General features: G+C 54.3%; 3 protein-coding genes and 1 long non-coding RNA gene across 6 annotated transcripts; 1 reads left to right on the plus strand and 3 right to left on the minus strand.

The window, feature by feature from the left end:
• Nucleotides 1-3942: 3942 nt before the first annotated feature.
• Klk10 (kallikrein related peptidase 10) lies at nt 3943-7621 on the minus strand. Its single transcript, XM_021645811.2, has 6 exons — nt 7479-7621; nt 7006-7132; nt 5962-6145; nt 5383-5657; nt 4945-5078; nt 3943-4524 (listed from the first exon to the last, which is right to left on the minus strand). Exons 2-6 carry the CDS (start codon nt 7094-7096, stop codon nt 4372-4374), a joined length of 837 nt encoding a protein of 278 aa, XP_021501486.1. The 5' UTR covers nt 7097-7132; nt 7479-7621; the 3' UTR covers nt 3943-4371.
• A 1732-nt stretch (nt 7622-9353) lies between these two features.
• On the minus strand, nt 9354-13862 carry Klk11 (kallikrein related peptidase 11). The gene is made up of 6 exons (XM_021645794.2): nt 13632-13862; nt 11930-12004; nt 11446-11602; nt 10791-11056; nt 10164-10300; nt 9354-9804 (listed from the first exon to the last, which is right to left on the minus strand). Exons 1-6 carry the CDS (start codon nt 13681-13683, stop codon nt 9652-9654), a joined length of 840 nt encoding a protein of 279 aa, XP_021501469.1. The 5' UTR covers nt 13684-13862; the 3' UTR covers nt 9354-9651.
• A 995-nt stretch (nt 13863-14857) lies between these two features.
• On the minus strand, nt 14858-19433 carry Klk12 (kallikrein related peptidase 12). Its single transcript, XM_021645817.2, has 5 exons — nt 19347-19433; nt 18776-18935; nt 17343-17599; nt 16344-16477; nt 14858-15211 (listed from the first exon to the last, which is right to left on the minus strand). The coding sequence occupies exons 1-5, from the start codon at nt 19381-19383 to the stop codon at nt 15056-15058; spliced, it is 744 nt and encodes a 247-aa protein (XP_021501492.1). The 5' UTR covers nt 19384-19433; the 3' UTR covers nt 14858-15055.
• On the plus strand, nt 15267-18309 carry LOC132653096 (uncharacterized). Of its 3 annotated transcripts, none has more exons than XR_009590764.1 (4): nt 15267-15567; nt 17025-17164; nt 17397-17595; nt 17752-18309. It is a non-coding gene; the product is annotated as an uncharacterized LOC132653096 (long non-coding RNA). The 3 variants fall into 3 exon arrangements; XR_009590766.1 differs by having other exon boundaries at nt 15295-15567; nt 17025-17097; XR_009590767.1 differs by lacking the exon at nt 17025-17164 and having other exon boundaries at nt 15320-15567.
• Nucleotides 19434-20403: the final 970 nt, after the last annotated feature.

Genomic DNA, 20403 nt, shown 5'->3' on the forward strand with positions numbered 1-20403 from the left:
GACCACATTACATGCTTTAAGAATGCCGTTTAGGGGTTAGAGGATGGTGGCTCATTGATAACGAGCGTGTGCTGCTCCTCCAGAGGACCTGAGTTCAGTTCTCAACATCCTCACCAGGTGGCTGGCTGCAGCCTCTGTAAGTTCCAGATCCCGGGGATCTCATGCCCTCTCCTGGCATCCGAGGGTACTTGCTCATCCACACACACAAACTTTTTTTAATCTTTTAAAAATGCATGTTAATAGCCACACTTTCTAGTAAAAGATTTATTGTATTCATGTGTCACAGGTGTTCGTGCTGGGCATGAACCGCAGTCCTCATGCCAAGCAGTTAAAAAGTGCTCTAACGGCTATCTTTTTAAAAGTACATTTATTTGATTTATTGTATGTGTATGATAGGAAATGCATGTGGAGGTCAAAGGACAACTTCCTTTCTCTCCATCACTATGGGGTCCTGGGGATCAGACTCAGCTCAACAGCGTTGGCAGCTCTGTCCACTGAGCCATCTCTCCAACCCAGTCAGTCATCCAGAGCGGGGTTTCATATAGGCAAACAGGCAGGAAGGTAGATAGACAGACAGACAGACAGACAGATGATAGAAGGTAGATTCTAGAATTTTATGTTATACGAATGAACATTTTTTCCCGGATGTGTGTGTGCACGTGCAGAGCTGGCATCTGCGGAGGTCAGGGAAGGTCTTGGGTCCCCTGGAATTGTGGTGACAGATGGCTGTGGGCCACCGTGCTGGGAACTGAGCCTGCGTTCTCTGTGCTCACCCAGAGCTCTTCAGCACTGAGCCGTCTCCAGCTCCTCGATAGCCTGGACTGAAATAAGTTTCTTTCTCCTATCTCATTTAATATGCACGCGTCTGATGTAGCATATATCTCTGTTTCAGGGTAGGGCTAACATAGAGAGTGATGGGAGGATGTTATTAAGACACAATATGACAGCAGCTGTCACAGATATCCCACAGGAAATGGGTTGAGCCATGGAGATTGGCAACCAACATGAGACACTTTGTCTAGGGCAATCCAGGAAGGCCTCCTGGAGTAGGTGACCTCACAGAGACCTGAATGATAGGAATGTGAGACTTGCCTGTCTCCCGACCTGATGAGCAGCTTCCTGGGGGGTAGGGTTTGGTTGGAGTCATCTTTGGGGCCTGGCAGAGGACATGGATGTATTACCTCCAAACATGAGGCCAGTCTGCAAGACCCCACATACTATGCTTCAGAGCCTCATGTGACACACAGGTCTGACATTTCCTGGGTGTGCTAGTGGTGCGGGGTGGGGAAAATGCTGACGGAAGGGAGCTGTAGGTCAGGCCCCATGTTCTGACTTGGGCAGCAACACTCCATGGGCTTTGCTGGGAACAGGGATCTTTCCACCTCATTATTTCTCACACTTCCCACACTGGGCCTGGCGTGTAACAGGGACACAATTAGTTGGTGCTTGAAAGGAAAAAGCACCGATTGAATAAGTGAATACCTTTCTCTATAGCCTTCTTCTGATGAACTCTTATTCATCCTTTAAGCCCAAACTAAATGCCCCTCTGCCAAGATTTCTGTGTTCCCTTTATTTAGGTCTAGGCTAAGTCAGGATGCTCAAACACATTTCCATTTCATGGGCCTTCTGTGAAGAGCTCCATTCACCTTTCAAAATAGAAACATTTTTTCCACAGGCCACATCAAGATGGGAAAATAATCTGTCTGACAAAACCCTCAGCCCTGTAACGTACAACACAATTTACCCTAAACCTCACAGTGGCTTCATGGGAGTTCAGCAATGGGGGCTCTCTGCTGAAGCTGGGAGTGGGTGGGGATGCATGGGGACCCCTGAGTTCCAGGGTCCCTAGGAAGACAGAGAATGTGCCAGGTGACCCAAAGTCAGGTTCCTGCCAAGGCAGGAAAAACTAGTGCTAGGTAGACCTAGAAATGAGACCTAATGGGAGAGGAAGAGGAAGTGATTAAAAGACACTTTTGGAAGCTTTGGAGGAATGGAGAATCTGATTTTCCCATCAGTCCTGAGGATGTAGTGGCAGGAGAGGCAGGAGAGAAAGGGAAAATGATGGAAGAGGACTTCCTGACTCCAGAGTCTAGCTGAAGGTTCTCGCCAGCTAAGAGTCAGGGATTCCAGCACAATTAACTAAGTTGTTTTAGTTGGTTTGTTTCTCTGTCTTAGTTTTTGTTGGTCAGGGTGATGCTTATTTATTTCACTTATGTATATTTGTGTGTCTGTCTGTGAGTACATGGATATGAGTGCAGGTGCCTGAAGAGGCCAGCTGCATCTGACCCCTTGTGTACTGGGGACCAAACTCAGGTTTCTCTGCAAGAGCAGTACACACTCTTAACCACTGAGCCATCTCTCCAGCTGTGCTGACTGGTTTTGTGTCAACTTGACACAAGCTAGAGTCATCAGAGAGGAAGGAGCCTCCATGAGGAAATGCCTCCATGAGCTCCAGCTCTAAGGCATTTTCTCAATTAGTGATCAATAGGGAAGGCCCAGCCCATTGTGGGTGGGGCCATTCCCGGGCTGGTAGCCCTGGGTTCTATAAGAAAGCAGGCTGAGCAAGCCATGAGGGGGGCAAGCCAGTCAGCAGCACCCCTCCATGGCCTCTGCATCAGCTCCTGCCTCCAGGTCCCTGCCCTGCTTGAGTTCCTGTCCTGACTTCCTTTGGTGATGGACAGCAATATTTCAGAAGTGTAAGACAAATAAACCCTTTTTGCTTCAACTTGCTTTTTGGCCATGGTGATTCATTGCAGCCATAGAAACTCTAACTAAGACACCAGCCATATTTTAAATGTTTGGAATTTTATGCGTTTTGTTGTTTTGCCTGCATGTATGTCAGCGCAGCACATGTATGACTGGGGACCAGAAGAGAGCGTCAGATCCCCTGAAACAGGAATTACAGCTCATCACGAACTGCCTTTTGTATGCTAGGAGTTGAGTCCAGGTCCTCTGGAAGAGCAGCCCATACTCTTGACTGTTGAAACCTCTCTCCAGACTTTTCTTTTCTTCTTTCAGCTTTAACATTTACTTACTTTGTGCATGGTCATGCACGAGTGTGCCACAGTGTACGTGTGGTGGTCAGAGAACAAATTGCATCTGTCTGCTTCCTCCTTCCACCTGTGCGACCCATGGAGCTAACTGGCTGGTCCAGTATTTCTTTTGTGTAGAAATATTTTCAGAAAAGAATTCTGAGATCACAGCCATCCAGGCCAAAGGCCTGAGAGAATCTGACCTGGGGTGGGGCCTCGCGCCTCTCCTAAGAATTTTCTGGGATCCTCGGAGACAAGACTGTTGACCGTGAACAGTGAAGGTTCGACTCCAGATCGGGGGAACTCAGGAAGGTCTGATCTGGAGTGGCACCCCTCTGCTGTAACCCCACCAGATGCCCCGGGAGCCACCCCGTGATCTCATTTAGATGCAACGACACAATCGTATTGGTACATGACGGTAACTTTCAACCCCATTGAACACCCCATCTGCCTGCTGCGAAAAGCAGCGAGCTGAGTTAGGAGCCCACACTCCCGGGGTAGGTGAGCCACTCAGTGATAAAGGTGTTTACTGTTGAGCCGGATGACCCGAGTTCAAACTCTGGGGCCCGCATGGTAGAAGGGAAGAACCAACTGCCTCTGACTTCCGCACAAGTACCATGCTGTGTGCGTGCGTGCGTGCGTGCGTGCGTGCGTGTGTGTGGGTGTGTGTGTGCATGCACATAAAATAAATGTGATTTTAAAAAGCAAAAAAGCCTCCAACGCCACTGCATTCTGTGTTGTCGTGAGATCAAGTTTTACCTGAACTGAGGTCCCTAAAAGACGAAAGAACTTGGAGGAAGCTGTGGGTGGCAGCGTGGGGCCTGCCCCTTCCTTGTTGCTGACATACAGGAAGGCTGCCCTCTGCATCCTCACCGGCTCTGATCCCAGACGGAGGCACACACACTGGAGGTCAGATCAGGCAGTGTTTAATCAGTGCTCACCAGACTGTGTTCATGTCTCCATGACAATTACCGTAAAAATCCACGCACACGCACATCCCATCATGGTCTCCATACTGCATATGTAAGAGGTAGACAATTCATTGTCCCCATTTTCCAGACAAAGAAACCAAGGCTCAGAGAGAGTACCAGGCTCGTCCCAGTCACACAGAGGAGCGAGGTAGAGGAAGCCGGGTTAAATGACTCTCTTAGAGACTGGGAGACTGCCAGCTTCCTTGAGTTACTAGAACTTTCTCAGCCACCATTTTCTGCCATTGTGAGCAGAGAACAGGAGTGGTCAGGGGGTGAGGGAAGAGGATACATGCTCAGGGGTGTGGGCGGGCATGAGGGGAGGAGAGGGGGTGGGCAGGTGGAGTGGGATGAAGGGCGTGAGAGGCTGGTCATTTGGAACGAATGACTCTCCGGATCCAAGGGACGTATTTGCAGATCTCCGTGAAGACAGCCGGGTGGAGGGCAGCACCGCATGGGTAGACGCCCCATGAGAGGATGCCATGCAGGGTGTCGTCGCACACCAGAGGGCCCCCAGAGTCACTCTGAAGGTGGGAGGAGGGAGATACCATGAAGTGGGTGAGCTGTCACTGTCTGGAGGGCTACTGCTGGACAATGCCGCAGATGCCCCATGGGGCTGGGGTGATGTTAGATAGAGGTTGGGGTACTAAGGAGACGCAGGCAGAAGTAATGTTGGCATTGGGGGTCAAGTCGGAGGGTGACAGTGGAGATGTGATGGGTTTGCAGCTGGCACTGTGGCTTATCAGTGGCGAGGAGACTGAGAGGCTCAGGGGATAGGGGTTGGCCAGGCATGAAATGGACTGAGGAAGTGGGTTGAGAAAGGGGGTAAAGAGTAGGGGGGACTGCCGATTAGGGAGAAAGGAAGGGGGAGGCAGAGCCAGCTCTGTCACTGTCTTCCTGCCATCCTATCCAGGAGACAGACACGCTTCCTGATTTGCCCTTACCTGGCAAGAATCCTGGTTTCTGTCCAGCCCCGCACAAATCATGTTGTTGGTGATCACGCCGGGGTAGAAGACCTCACACTGCCTCTGGCTGAGCAGAGTTACCCTGGAGCAGCTCAGACTCCTGTTGTACTTCACTGAGAAGGCGAGGCCAGTCACACAGGGACCAGGTAGCCCTCCCCTCCGGACCCCAGAGTCCAGCCCCAGCCTTCCGACCTCACACGGAGGTGTCTACACTGTAGCCCTCTTCCCCAGACCCAGGGGTACAAACTCCAGCCGTCTAATCTCAGACTCGGGGATCTGGCCCCAGCCCCCTCCCCCCAACCCAGCTCTCGCTCGACCTTCTCCTCCAGACCAAGAAACCCGGGCCACAGCGTCCTCCCTTAAACCCAGGAGTCCCGCCCTCATCCCTAAAGTACACTCCTCCAGTCCAGCTCTTGCCTCTCCGGGATGCTGTGGTCCCCCAGCCTGCGACCTGGCACTCCTGCCCTGGCTGAGCACACCGGAAGGGCAGTTGCACGGGATGCACACTGGCCGTCAGTACCACAGGACTGCTCAGCTTCAGCATCATGAGGTCATGTTCATCCGAGCGATGTGGCAGGATGGGGCCTGAGTAAGGCTGGTACTTGGGGTGAAAAACAGGGGGATTCGTGGACCGAAGCTGCTCCTTCTGGAAAAGCAGCAAGTGGTCATCCCCAATTCGCGCCCTCAGTGGCCTGCAGGAGGAAGAACCAGATGGAGGCAAAACCTTCATGGAGACAGAACCTGATCTCAGCCCTTGGGTCGGAGGGTGGGAAAGTGAAGTGGGGTCTGGGAGGGGAGCTGGGGCTGGTCCCCTGGGACTGAGGGAGGAGGACTGGGGACTTAACGAACCCCTGGTTCATTCAACCTTCATTCATTCACAGCGCCCAACCCTGGCCGTGCAACTTTGATCCTGCCTCTTTTGCAGGATGACCGCCACCACGGAGCTGGTCAAGTGCCTCCCCGCCCTCCATGGCTGCCTCTGGGGGCGTTCCTTACTTCTTCCTCCAGCAATGTGCGGCCGTCAGCACCCAGCTCGGGTCCACGAGGACACCCGCGCATTGGAACTGCAGGTTATGGAAGAGGGAGACCTGCCAGGGATGTGAGTCACGCCCGCACGGGGCGCCGGATGCCTCGAGGTCCACGCGCGTGGCGTTTCCCGGAAGCAGCAGAGCCTGAACGGCTGGATAGAGAAGCGGGCAAGGGGTCAGAGCTCACTCGGCCCGGGTTGGGTACCGGGTCAGGGCCCAGCTTTAGCTGATCGTCCTGTAGGGGGCGCAGCGGGATCGCGAGCCGTGGAAGACTTAGGAACTCTGCGAACCAGTTGCAGAGGCGTGAAAGGGCAAGAAGGGTTGCAGCAGAGTGGAACACCTCAGGGCTGAGGCTGGAGGGGCTGGAGGGATGGGGCTGGGACCGTGTGCAGGAAAGGCTGGGCTGTAACCTACGGGGCAGAGACCAGATGGGGAACTAGGCAAGGCACGATGGGGGGGGGAGGGGGCAGAGAGGGTCAGAGACACAGTGGAGCAGTAAGGGGCAAGGAGGGAATACAGCGGGGCGGTGACAGGAAAAATCATCACAGTGGAGGCAGAATGAAGCGGGAGACAGGACACGCAGTGGGACAGTGAGGAGCAGGAGACAGGGATGCAGTGGGACAGTAAGGGATGGGACCAGAACAATGAGAAGTTCCAGGCAAGTAGAAGAGATCCGCAGGGGGGCGGGGGGGAGGTAGTTCAGTGATGGGAAGGGCTCCAACGCAGCCCAGCGGGTTAGGGATACTGTAGGACCTCGTTTAGAAGGAGGCAGGGACGCAGTGGCTCCGCAAGGGGCGTGCAAGGCAGAAGAGGCGGAGAAGCGAATAGAGTGAAATAGGCTGGGGCGCGGCATCTGGGGACAGAGCCCACCCGCGGGTGGAGCCTGCTTGGGATGGCTCTGTGGGTGCCGGGCCCCCAAGAGGGCGAGCTGAGTACGGTTGCAGCAGCGGCAACATTCCCTCCTCCTCCGGTCCTGGCCCTTCCCTCCTGTCGCCCCTGGCCCCAGGCTCACCGGAGAGTTGCACCATCAGTAGCGGCAGCAGCAGCTTCACCGGGGCCAAGGCGCCAAAGGCAGTGGAGAGGTGGAGAAGCGGGGCCCTCATGGCTGATGCCTGGCTTGCAGAGGCTGGAGTGCAGGGCTAAAACAGATGCTCTATCAAGACCCCTGCCTCAGAGCGCCAGGGCCCCCTCACGGGACCCCCTCCACAGGCCCTCAGGACGCCAGGCCTAGCTCCTCCAGCGGGCAGCGATTTGTGCAGCCGTCTTTCTCGGCCACCGGCCACGCTGAGCTCCAGGTCCACACTCCTTGGGTGGGTGGGGGTCCTGCTCTGAGCCTGTGGGAGCCTCTTCCTCACCTCAGAGCTGAGGGACTTTCCCGTGCCACAGGGAAATCAGGGCTACAAGAGTTCCTGCTTATGGCCCGAGGGTCTCCACCCATCCTCTTGCCATCCACCCCAACCAGGGGTGGGGAGCATCCCGCTTCACCTGTGAGTCCCTAGGAGGAAGGAGGGAGGAGACTCAGAAGTATCTCTTGCCCTGCAGTGTGGGCTGCAAACAGTCCTCTGACCAGGGACCCCTGGTCAGACTTCCCTTTTAACCCTCAAGATCCCGGAAGCTTCCCCCCACCCTTCCCCTCAGGGCTTCACTCCCTCTCTTTCCCTCTCCCTAATTATAACGTAGGTGGGGCTGGCAGTGAACCAGGGCCCAGATTCCTGTTCTGGGAGGGGCCCTGGAATACAGGCTTCTGCCAGTGACAGGAACACCTTTTTGAGCTGGTTTCTTTGGGGGTTCCCCCATGCCCTGTTCTGAGAAGTGTTCCCAGGTGTGGTGGGAGGATGGGGGGAATCAAGTCTTCTGGGAGCCTGGGGTGATGGGATATAGTGAGTGATGCCAAGGGTAGGTGAGAGGGGAAGTGAAGGCGAGGGGTAGGTGCTCAGGGGTGTTGGAATGCAGAAGGAGGTGGGCAGAGTTCAGGGAGGTAGAGGGAAAGAGTGGGAAGGACACAGACAAGCTCCTAAATGTCTAAACCGAGGAACAGTAGGCTTCTTGTGTCTCAGGGTGTGCTTGGGGGGTGGGGCTGGGAGGCTGTAGCTTTGCACTAAACCTGTGTGTGAGCATCGTGCACCCTCCCTGTGTGTCTTCGGGTGACACACAAGCCAGTGAATCACAGGAGGCCCAGGCTTCAAGGGACAGGCCACATCACCTCGGCTGACACCCTCATTTTGGGTGAGGAATGGGAGGTTCAGAGAGGACCGTGACTCATAAGAGGTCAAACAGCAAGCAAGTCCGCCTAACAACCAGGAGGTTCTATCTGGTTACAGCTCCGAGTTCTTCCTCCTTGTGCCAGCGATCTCTCCCTAAGCGCTGACCAGAACGACGGCGTTATCTGGGGCACCTTGTCTGCCAGACAAGGTTAACTTCAGAGGTTGCCCGGCTCAGCCCTGTCCAGATCTTTGCTCACAGTAGTTATGCTGTACATAGCCGCATGGAGCTCCAAAAGTGACAGAAACTTCCTTTCTGCTTTTGTGTCCTTTGACTTCATTTTGGCCAGCAACTACCAGTCAACACTGACCTCAGTGAACTGAATCTGGGCAGCTGGAAAATGCATGCGGATGCACTCACTGCTATTGCGCTTTTGCATGTGCAGTTTTCCACATAGGAAAATAAACTGAGTGAGTTCTTTCTGCCCAGCCAGCAAGATGGCTTGGTGGGTTAGGGTGCTGTGGCCAAGCCTGACAACCTGCGTCTGATCCTTAGACCCCCCATGGTGGAAGGAGAGAACTGAATCCTGCAATTTGTTCTCTGACTTCCACAAGCCCACCATGGCATGAGCCTCCTCCCCCAGCCCACCAAGAAAAAAAAAATGAGTAAGTGTAAAAACAAAACAAAGCAAAAAAAAAAAAAAAAAAAACCTAACATAAAAATAAGATAAACTGAGCTTTAATGTGGCCTTGTGTTGATAGCTAAGACAGTCTCTCACTTCTCAGCTGTATGGCTGTGAGTCTTCATTTGTCTGTGCCCACTTTGATGTTTGCAAAGTGGGTAGGGAAATAGGACCAATCTCCTCGGGGGGGTTGTGAGCATTCAGTTGGTTAGTGACACTTAAAAGCCCTTTTGGGGACTGGGGAGATGCCCAGAGGTTCAGAGGATGTGTGCTCTTGCTGCGCTTACCAAGGACCAGGGTTTGCTTCCTAGCACCCATATGGAGGCCAAGGGATCCGACACCCTCTTCTGGACTCCTCGGGTACCAAGCAGGCATATGTTGCCCACATACACAAGCAGACAAACACTCATACTCATAAATCACTTAAAAGTCCTCTGGCTCAGGATTCGTATGCAGTCAGCGCTCAACGGAACCACTTATCATCTAACAAATGTTTATTGAAACCCTGGAATATGCCAGGGACTATCTTCAGGGATAGGGATAAAACAACAAAAACCAACCAAATAAACAAAACCAGTGATGATCAAGTCCAGAGTCACAACTTAGTTCAAGCCCTAAGTCAATCATCAGGCTAGAGCATCCCCTAAATTATACCCACGATGGGTCAAAAGACAGTGCATGCAAAGGTCCCCGCTGGGGGCTTCTTAGGGCAGAATGGACAGAAGTCAAAGCATTAAGGAGTGGAGAGATCTGGTGGTGGCGAGCAGGTCCCCTCTAGTTGTTCCTCATAGTGTGGTAGACCCATTCTATGAATTTGCACACTTTTGTATAGACACCGGGCTTTCTGGTAACCGCGCATGGGTCCTGACCCCACGAGATGATGCCTTGAAGAGATCCGTTACAGACCAGAGGGCCTCCAGAGTCACCCTGACGTGAGAGGAGACACAATCTGTTAGAGTCAAGTGGGGTGCTTGCGGTGGGAGTGAGTTCAGTGGTGGCGGTGGGAAGCAGGCAAAGGCAGGATTTGTCAGTGGGACTGGTGCCAGGTTGGGAGATAAAATTGGGATTCTGGGTGAGAGTGTAGATGGAGTCAGGGTCCGTCTACATCCTATCTGATGGGTGGCTGGAGTTGGAAGTGAGGGTAAGCGGGAGCAGGCAGGGGTTGTGCTGACGTCAGAAAGGATAGCAGGGTTGGAGATGCTGGGGCCAGGGCTGCGGATGTCAGGAAAGATGCGGCTGAGGTTGGAATGGGTGTGCGGCTGGGACCCCAGCCCCTGCCTGCTGACCTGGCAGGAGTCCTTGCCCTCTTTCCGGACACTGGCGCACAGCATGGTGTCCGTGATGTTGCCCGGGTAGGCCCTCTCGCACTCCTTGTGTTCAATGATGGAGACGTTGGCGCATCGTAAGGCGTGAGGCAGGCGCACTGTGGGGATAGCAGCGGAGGGCATGAGCAGCGAGCTCCGGATTCTCCAATCCCGCCACAGTAGCCAGTACCTGAGACAACCCTTGCTTGCCCTTATCCGTCTCTAGGCTTGTAATAACTACAGCAACCGCCGTGCTGTGAGTAAAATCTTCCTGCTGCTTGCTCCCCATGTGTTCTCTCTGACCCCCTGTGGTAAGCAGCTATGATCATCTTTTTTACAGAGAAAACCAAAGTTCAGAGAGGCAAAGCCATGTGCTTTAGATCCCACAGCTAGAGAGTTATAAATTTGGGGATCACACCTGTCTCAGTCTTGAGGCCCAAAAGCAAGTCCCCCAGAATCCCTCATTTTCCTTTTAGCTCACCCCTCTCTTGACAGCCCAGGTAACTATGCCTCTTGCGTGACTCTGATCTTTCTCTCTGAAGATTCATCTTGTCTCCTTCCCCCACACCCCGCCTCCCACCCCATCACGTTTCCCCCTGGAGCCCCTACATTGGGGGCTGGACGTGGTGCCCCATCCGGAAATGAGGCAGCTGGTGCCCGCGTTGACACAGTGTGGAGACAGGGTGAGCGGCCGCACGGCTCGGGTAATGAGGGCCGGAGAGGACAGCTTCACGAGCATTATGTCGTTCCGGTGGTCTTTGTTGGGGAGGCTGTTGTTGAAGTCAGGGTGGGGGAAGGACTCAGTGGCCGTCCGCCTCTGCTCCCAGCCATCTGTCTTCTCCAGATTGTGCTCCCCAAGGAGGACCACGTAGTGGCTGAGGTGGGAGAGATGTGGTCAGAGGTAGAAAGGGAGGAGGACAGGGCAGGGGTGGGGAGGGAGAGATGATGAATTGTACCTTGTGAACACCCAGCCCCATCCCACTTCCAGCATCACTCACCCCTTCATCCTCACCCTGGCTAGAGTACCATCATCCACGTTAAAGCCACCTCATCCCTTTATCATCAACCCAACTAGATCCTCATCACACAGTCTAACACCACTCCATCCCCCACCCCTCCATCTTCAGTCCCAACTACCTTCTCCTCTCTAGTCCTGATCACACCCCCATCCCTCCACCCACTGCTGCCTCCCTCCCAGACCCTCTCTCCATCCATCTCTCCATCTCCAGCCCCCTCCCATCCCCGCCCCAGCCCCCGCACCCACGGCTTGCGGCAGTGGGCTGCTGTTAGGAGCCATTTGGGAGCGATGAGGGTTGCCCCACAGAGCAGCCGTGTCTTCTGAAAGAGGGCCACCTGCCATGGCTGGGAGTGAGGGGAGCACTCGTAACCCTTGATGATCCTTGTCTCTCCTCCCACATGCCCTGAAGGGGACAAAAGACATGCATAAGAGGCTGGTAAAGAAACCCCCAGAAATGAGGGCGGGGAGGAGCAAAGGAGTAGGCATTCTCATTCCCAGCTGGCATGTACTGCCTTAAGACTATGTACTTCCAGATCATTAGTGGCTATCCTAAGCTTTTGGGGTAACCCAGCTCCCCTCACTCCTCCTCTGAGACCCACTTGACCATGCCTGGTATAGCTGAGACCAGCTCACGGGAGTGATCTCCAAGCAGCTATCACCTGGATCGTAGGGGAGGGGACTTAGAAATAGGAGAAAGAGGCCCCACAGTTCCCTCTAAGCCCCACTGTACCTGTCACCAGAGCAAGTGCGATGAATCTTAGCATCATCATGGCCTGGAGTGGGGTAGGACGGGCTCCAGGTTCCCCTGGAGACAAGGAGGGAGGCCTAATCACTTTAAGAGGCGATGAGCAGGCTGGCTTGAGAATCTTCTTCTTCCCCTCACCTGCCATGGCTCTCTACTTCTCTGACCACCTGCCTCCTTCCCCCAGGGGAACCTGCTGGTTCTCACTCCAACCCTGAAAAATCTTATGCTTCTGGAGTGACTCTGCGCAGCAGCTTGGATCCAGGCTAGCAGCTTCCTGGGTGCTGAGAACAAAGCTGCTGGGAGGGGCTTTGTTGGGCAAGGCTCCTGGGCTCACTTGTTTAAGTTGCCAGTGGAGAAGAAAGACCACTGGAGAAAGCTGAAAGAATATTTTTTTCTTCTCACCTGAGAACCTGGCTTGCTCCATAACTTCAGTGATGGGCAGGCAAGGGGAAAGGACTACCTGCTGGGTAAGGACCTCATTTTTGTTGTCCCAATAGCAGGTAACAGGGTCCTATGAAGTCTGTCCCAGTGAGGTTCCTCCCTCCACCTTCCTGAACCCCTGTGAAGAACAGCTGGACAGGGCTGGGTGTGGTTGGCCAAGAGACAGCCAGTGCCTACAGCTGCCCTGGCTGGCGGGGGTGGGAGAGAAGGGCAGGACTTAACCACCTAAACTGGGGACAGAGGTCATTGAGTTTGGGGGCAGCAGTTTGGAGGTGAGAGATACAGAGAGAAGCAGAGTGTGGCTTCAGGATCATCCCTTCCCATCCTTCCAAGCACAGATCAGAGGGGGAAAGCATGCTAAACCAGAAGAGGCCTAGCTTTTAGGATGGTAGTCTCCTGGACTGAGTGGGGGTAGGGGAACCTTCCCTTCCCTCATGCATTCACTCATGGGCTCTGGGGATGGGGCTCCGGAGGGCCCCAGTGGCAGGCTGGTCTGAGTAGCAGGTGGACAGGCAGACAGGCAGGCAGGCAGGGGATTGGCCCGAGGAAAGCCTGAGATGACTTGGCTCCTAGCTGCCTTATCGCCCTGGGGGAGGGGTGTGTGTGGGCCCTCCCAAAGCAGCCTTGGGGTCTGGGAGACAGGATGTCACCTCTCCAAGGCCCTCTCTTTCCTGTGGCCTCTTCTCCTTGTAGGTACACTCTTTCCTTCCCAGCAGGTCTCCGAGTCTCAGCCCTGCCATTCCCCTCTCTCTGATCCCATCGCGTTGTGTGTGATTTTGGTCTCTCTGCCTCTCTGTGTTTCTGTCCCTGCATGTCTTTTGATCCTTGTCTCCTCTTGTCTCGGCTTTTTGTCTTTACCATCCCTTTCTAGGCCTCCCTCTGTGCCTGTTGCTGTCTCCTCACTAAGCCTCCGTTGCTGTCGCTCCTCCTATGGGCCTCTTCCTCCTTACAGCCTAAACCCAGTGGGCCCCTTGGCTTCCTTTGGGCCCTCCCTTCTCTGTTCCAAAGAAAGAAGAGGGGGAATCTGGGGCGGCACAGAGGTGGAGTTGCTTGCCTGGTGAAGGGGCAGGACAGGACGATGGGGGAGGCAGGTCAGGGCCTGTGACAGCTGTGGCTCAAGAAAGGAGAAGAAACCACAGCAGGTGTGCCAGAGCCCCAGGGCTCCACCGCCGGGCCTTGCTTCTGCTTCTCTGCTGACCCTTCCCTCCTCTCCCAGGTCTCCGCTGCCCAGGCCTCCAGCACTTACTGGGTACTGTAGATAATTTCCTGTCACTCTTCAGCCCCCTGGGCCTCCTCATCTGGTAGCTCCAGGTTCGAAGCCTCACTTCTCCCAGCTTATGTGTTTTTCATTCAGATCTTTCTTCCCCAGGCCTTCCTCTCCTTTCTCCCCTAACCAGATGTAGGACAAGGCGGGGTAGGCCCAGGCTCTGCCGGCAGCCAACCGTGGCCTCAAACCCTACGGGCTCTGCCTCTTCCTACCCAGGTGACGTGGGATGGGCGACTCCACCCCAGGGAAGTTCAGTTTTCTAATCTGTGACATGGGGGTGCCAGCCCTGCCTTGGGGTGGAGCGGGGGTAAAGGCCAGGAGGATGCCGGGAAGGGCATCCTTGTGCTTTTGGGCCAGCACACCAAGTCCCCTCTTAGGCATTTTTGAGCTGGACCTCTTTTGTCTGCCTTCTGAAGCGAACGTGGAGACAGGACCCATGGGGCAGGCATAGCCTTGTGTTACTGTGGCTGTGCTGTCTCATTTCGAGACCACCTTGGACCATCTCTGACACAGTAACACAGAATGGCGTCCCATCCCATCCCAGACAGAACGTAGGAACACGATGGTGCAGTGAGGCATCACACATTACTTCCGCTCCAGTCATTTATGTCCAGTCATGACAAAGCCAAGAGCTGGGGCTGGGGAAATGGCTCAGCGGTGAGGAGCACTGGCTGCTCTTCCTAGAGGGCCTCGGCTCAATTCCCAGCTCTCACACAGCGGCTCAAAATCGTGTGTAACGTTACTCCCAGAGGACCCAGTGTCCTCTTCCGGCTTCGGTGGGCACTACATGTACACGCTGTACAGACATACATGCAGGAAAAACACCCATACACGTAAAATAAAAATAACTTAAAATGAAGCTTCGCTTTTGAAACAGATTCCCACTCTGTAGCCCCGGCTGGCCTAGGGCTCACTCTGTAGGCCAGGCTGGCCTCAAACTCAAGGAAGGGATTAGCCTGCCAAGTGAGGCTTTGAACTTGGAGCTATCACCCCTGGCCTGTTTACTTCGAGACAGGGTCTCATGAAGCTCAGAATGGCCTCAGACTCACTGTGTATACCCCAATGGCCTTGAACTCCTGATCCTCACCTCTCCACTCGCAGGAGTGAGGCGATCACAGACCTGTGCAACCACGCCTGGCAGAAACTCCCGCCCTTCCTGGTTTCCTCCAGTCTTAAACTGCATACTAAACAGCCCCTTCCCTTGGTTGTATAACTTTTATTCCAGACAGTTAGACAAGCCCCTTTCCACTTTCATAGGCACACTTGAGGTTTCGAGAGGCTCCAAGCCCACAAGGGTGGGAGCAGCTTGGAGTGCCGAGGGAGGACGCCGGTGCTCCGAGGGTCAGAGCGGCCTTAAGCAGCGCTGTGTGCAGGCAGGAGCGCTGTGCAGACAGGGGAGGCAGCTAGTTGTTTCTGATGACCGCTCTGATCCAGTCCACGTATTTGCAGATCCTGGTGTAGACCCCTGGAATGCCTTTTTGTCCACAAGGTCCAACGGATCCCCAGGAAACCAGCCCTTGAAGAACCCCTCCACACACCAGGGGTCCTCCAGAGTCGCCCTAGAAGACAGAAACGAGACGGCTACTTATAGAAAGTGGCTCCAAGCCAGGCCCTGGGAGACGCCAACACAGCTAGCCAATAGGAAGGAAGATGCCACCCCGACTGGGGTTCTGGCCAACCAGTGAAGGGAATGCTTTGTGCAGCTGGTCTATAAGTGCTCTGAGGGGATTGGTTGGTATCTGGGCCCTGTTCTAGGATGAGCAAGAGACCAGGATGCAGCTCCACGCACGGACACAATCAGCTGGTTTTGTGACCTTCACCCAAACCCTCTCTCTCTCTTAACATGGGTAACCCAGCTGGTGTATGGTGGGGAAGCCTTGGAGAACCAGTGAAGGGGCCCTGACATCCAGTCCTGGTTAGTTCTCTGCCCTCTACTGCTTGCTTGCTTGCTCCCCCCTCCGCCTCCTGCCCCTCCATTCTGGGCTCCTCCCTCATATCCCCTCAGAGTCTCCCTCCTCTCCAGACCCATCTCCCCCACCCCACTCCTTCACCTCCCACCTCCCGGGTCTGGGTCTCTTCCGCTTTTCCTCATTTCTGTAAGAATGTGAGGTCAGAATCCAGCTGTGACTCAAGCTGTCACACTTGGCAGCAAGCCTCCTCTTCCCCTCTCACAGACACTAACGGCCACTGTACAGAGATACTGTCTTCCAGCCCCTAGCTCACAGAGCTCCAGGTGCCACGATTCCCCACCTGGGAAATGAGTTTCGTCAAAGCGAGTATTGGTGGCCACACAGCTGCAGCCCCCCCCAACCCCCGCCTTGTTCAGTGCCTCCCACCTGGGAACCAGAGACCCTGCCTGCAGGGTCTTGCTCTGAAACATAACCCACTCTCAGAAAGGTATATAAAGAGACGCCTCCTCTTTTGCCATGTGGACTTTGATGCCTCTTCAGGGTCCTGCTGTGCTCTCTGTCTCTGGTGCTGGGGCCTGAACACTCCTCGGAGCCCCTGCCATGCTGTCGCCTCTGTCTGTCTGTCCATGGCATTAAGACCTCTACTAATAAATTCCTTACACCCCAGCAGTCTACCTGTGTCCCTCTTGACGCTCCCCCTCCGCAAAGCTTTTGTCTTCCCCTCCTATTGTCTGCCTGCTTTCTGTCCCTAGTGGCGGGTCGCCACCCCGAGTTGATTCACCTGACAAGCATCCTTCCCGGCTTCACCACCCGCACACAGCATATTCTCCGTCACTCTTCCAGGGAACACGGCCCAGCATGTGTCATTGGAGACAATGGCGAGGTTGAGGCACTGGAGCCGGTCTGGGAATGGGTCTGCGGAGAGGGAGGATGGGTGACGCAGGGGTCCTCTGAGATCCCTACTCTGAAGCTACGTTCTTTCCGAGGACATTCAAGCCAAATTCAATCTCTTCCCTCAACCCTGCTGCCTCCTCAACACTCTGAGTTTCATGGCTCGGGTTCACAGTGACCCTTCTCTCCAGGTCATCGGCCTGGTCTTTTGACCTTTGACATCATTGCTTCTTGATCCCAGCCTCACTCGTGTCTTCTTCCTACTGAACCCACATTCTTAGTTTCACTTTAGCTCAGACCTCAGTTCTGCATCTTCCAAACTTTCACTCATTTCATCTCAACTCAAAGAAAAAAAAGTCTTCTGATATTGGACCATTTGACCCCAGATTCCATGACACAGAAGCCCTGGCCCAAACCCTATGACTTCCAAATGCAGACCAGATTGTGCTTCGGTGAGCTCAGCTTCCCACCCTAGTGGAGACTAAACCTAAGGGCTCACTGGAGAGGTCTGGGCTGGGGTTCTACCATTGAGCCACATCTGCAGACATTTTCACTTTTTATTTTGGCACAGGCTCTTACTCTGTTCCCAAGGCTTACCTTCAACATTCTACCCTCCAGAGTACCTGAGACTAGAGGCCCAGCAGGTACCAGCTCTGTAATGACCTCTGACACCTAAGCCCATGACTCATGATGTCCTCATGACCCCTCGAGGTACTCTGACCTCTGGCTTCTGGCTCCCTACTCAATCCCTTACCTCTGTGACTCTAAAATCTCCTGCCTACCATGACCCTTGACCCTGCTGTTTAACCCCACACCCATGCTCTCCCTGAAGTGAACAATTTGACCTCTTACTCAACATCCCTCACCCCCAACCTCAGGGCCCTCTTACCCCATGGCTTGTTCGTGGTACCCCATCCTGAGATATGACACTTGGCCCCCATAGGTGCACAGGAGCTGGGCAGGGCCAGTGGCCGGACGGCGTGGGTGATTCGGACGGGTCTACCCAGCCGCAGGAGTCGAAGATCGTGCTCATGGTTCTTATGGGCACCCTGGTAGCTGGGGTGCGTTATGGAGAAGGTGGTGAGCCTCAGCTGTTCCGTCCAGTCCAGCTTGGTGAGGCTGTGTTCCCCAAGGCGCACCAGGTATCTGAGGGAATGGTTGGTCAGTGGGTAGCAGATAGGTCACCCTTACCTCTCTCTGTCTCTCCCCCCTCATTCTCTGGGTCTCTGTCCCCCATCGTCTGTGTGTGTTGGGTTGGTCTTCTACTCATATGGCCTCTCTCTGTTGCTCATTGACAGCAGATGTCATGGAGCAGGATGACCTCTACGCAGCTACCATATTTATCCCCACGGCCAGCGCCAGCAATGCTGCCAGGGCTGTTGCCGAGCAATGGACAAGGAGTACACCACCTCTCTTTCCTGCAAGGAATCTCTTGGTCCCTTGAAACCGGGGCCCCCCCTTTTACAACAAAGTCCAGACCTAGCAAGTGGATCATCTTGGGGGATGGCTCAGGGAGGGTCCTGGCTGGTGTTTTGTCTCCCTAAAGGTGTGCACCTCCAGCAGGCAAAATAAAGATACTCTAAGGAGACACTAGTGTCTGTCACCCTGTCTATCAGATAACTGGAGCTATGGACCCAGAAGAAATGGGAATTTCCTTCCTAGGAATGCTAAGAGAAGGAAAAAGTGCCAACTGGAGGGTAATGTCTCTGAGAAAGAGATTTCAGACAGTTCTGAGAGCTTGCCAGACCCCCTTACAGGTGGGGACTGATGCCCAGACCATGATGGCTCAGTGGTGGGTAGGAGCACAACTTGAACTGCTTAGAATGACATTAGCCCTCCATTCACACCCATCTCACTCCAGGACCCTGAAGATGGACTGGGGGGGACTCACTGGGGCTCTGTCTTCTTCCCGCAGTAGCCACATTGAGTAAATCTCCTTTTTGCTATTAGTTTGTCTGTTTTAATTGGTTTCTCAAGGAAGGGTGGCTGAACTTGGCTTCTTGGGGTACAGGCTGTGACTCAAGTTCAGTGACACCCTGAGTCTAGCTGGGGTCAAGGAATTCCTGGGGCTGGTGATTAAACACTGTATAGGAAAGGCAATGGCACAGGAGGAAGTGGGAGAGGAACAAAGGCACCATCCCTGCTCCTCCACCCACTGTGCACCAGGTCCCACGAGGCAGCACACAGCCCCACTCCAGGAAGTTCTTCTGCACCTCTAGCCTGAAGTTGTCCGACTACAACCTCTTGACACCGTCAGGAGACCTACACCTCCCATGGCGTGTTCCTCTGCTCATCCCGAGGAGGGCCCATCCGGGGGCTTACTTGCCACTGCAGTGAGCAGCTGTAAGGACCCACTTGCGGTCCACAAGGACACCACCACAGCGCAGGTATTTGCCATGGAACAGCCCCACCTGCCAAGGCTGTGAGTTCTTCACACACTCAACACCATTAAAGATCTTCTCCCTGTCTGCCTGGCTGAGACCTGAGGTGGAGAAATGGGGTTAAGCGTAAAGATGTGGGTGGGAGAAGGTACAGGAAAGTAAGAGGCAAAGAGACAATGGCTGAGGGTGCGTGTGATGGTACATGCCTGACATCCTACATGTGATGGTACATGTCTGACATCCTAGCGCTCAGGAGACTGAGGCAGGAGAGCTCACACAAGCTTCAGAAAAACTAAACAAAGAGATGGGAGATGAATAGCAGAGAGAGCTGGATGATGCCATGGATACAAGGAGACAGCTAAGGAGGGCTGACCTGTTCCCCATCCTCAGCACCAAGTTGGGGGGCCGCAATTACTACTTTATCACAAGCAGGGGAGGGAAGGACCCAATCCCAGGGCAGCCACCACCTCTCCCCCGCCACTTTCCATCCCACCCTGGCTCAGAAAACTCACCCACAACACTCAGGAGCCAGAGAATGCTGGGCCTCATGGTGGACTGCCTCCAGAATCTGCCAGGAAAGATGGAGTATCAGAGCTCACCTGTCCCATGCAGTGCCCCCATCTCTGCCCTCTTTTCTATGTCCCCTTGTGCCCCAGGCCACTCCTTCACAGTTTCCACTTTCTTACCTGTTTGCCCGGTCTCCGATGCCTTAGTCACCTGTCTAGCTTGCCTCTCTGTGCCTCTGCTATCTCCCCGTCCACCTACCTTCCTGCTCTTTCATCGGCCGGCCACCCTGAGAGTCAGTTCTCCTACTGTCCACCTGTCACACATGATGCCCCACCTGATCCCTTTGTCTCAGCTCATCGGATTTCCGTGTGGTGGTGGGGTGGAAGAGGACGAGGAACACAGGGTGGGGCCTGGCTCTAATCCTGCAGAAACTCTCTTCAGCTAATGACACTTAATTGAGCTTCACAGCTCCAGGAAGACCCAGCCCCACTGCCCACCCCCCCAAACCAGCCCAGGGGATGGGCCCAGGGGACAATGACTCAAGGTGTCTGATGAGCAGGATTCTAATCCCCACTCCAGAGAGGGATGAGCTGGGAGGGCGGGGCCCTCAGACACCTTGAGCAGGACCTTCCCAGAAAGGGGCTGGGTAGGGGACAGTGGCATGAGGACTCAGTGGGGAGCTGAAAGCAGAGAGCCCAGGGGTGGAAGAGCAGAAGCCAGCGGAGACCCCCAGCCCAGTGGTCAGGGATGTACAATGTGGGCTACTGGGAATTGAATTCTAACTAAATCCCCCTTTAAAGATTATTTTTTAACGTTTTGTGTGTTGTGGGTATTTTGTCTGCATGCATATCTGTGTACCTCTTGTGTGCCCAGTGCCAGGAGAGACTGGAGGAGGCTGTCAGATCCCCTGGAAATGACTGTGTTCAGAGGACCCAGGTTCCGGTCCCAGCGCTGAACTGAGAGTGAACCTGGGTTCAGTCTGATAACAGCCCAGGCTCTTAACTGCTGAGCCATCTCTCTAGTGCCTTGGGTTTCCTTTTGATCTTGTTATTTGTTGTATCT

Source organism: Meriones unguiculatus, chromosome 1 (assembly GCF_030254825.1).
Source record: "Meriones unguiculatus strain TT.TT164.6M chromosome 1, Bangor_MerUng_6.1, whole genome shotgun sequence".
NCBI lineage: Eukaryota > Metazoa > Chordata > Mammalia > Rodentia > Muridae > Meriones > Meriones unguiculatus.

Coding starts and splice junctions, on each gene's coding strand:
- Klk10 (XM_021645811.2), bottom strand. CDS start 7,096: ATGAGGGCCCCGCTTCTCCACCTCTCCACTGCCTTTGGCGCCTTGGCC. Junction 5,658..5,961: donor GCACATTGCTGGAGGAAGAA/GTAAGGAACGCC, acceptor TTCCTCCTGCAG/GCCACTGAGGGCGCGAATTG. Junction 4,525..4,944: donor GAAACCAGGATTCTTGCCAG/GTAAGGGCAAAT, acceptor TCCCACCTTCAG/AGTGACTCTGGGGGCCCTCT.
- Klk11 (XM_021645794.2), bottom strand. CDS start 13,683: ATGAGGAGGCCCAGGGGGCTGAAGAGTGACAGGAAATTATCTACAGTA. Junction 12,005..13,631: donor GAAATTATCTACAGTACCCA/GTAAGTGCTGGA, acceptor CCTTGTCTCCAG/GGGAACCTGGAGCCCGTCCT. Junction 10,301..10,790: donor CACCACGTCCAGCCCCCAAT/GTAGGGGCTCCA, acceptor CTATCCCCACAG/TGCGCCTGCCTCACGCCTTA.
- Klk12 (XM_021645817.2), bottom strand. CDS start 19,383: ATGAGGCCCAGCATTCTCTGGCTCCTGAGTGTTGTGG. Junction 17,600..18,775: donor GCTGCTCACTGCAGTGGCAA/GTAAGCCCCCGG, acceptor CCATTCCCTCAG/ATACCTGGTGCGCCTTGGGG. Junction 15,212..16,343: donor CCGGGAAGGATGCTTGTCAG/GTGAATCAACTC, acceptor TCTGTCTTCTAG/GGCGACTCTGGAGGACCCCT.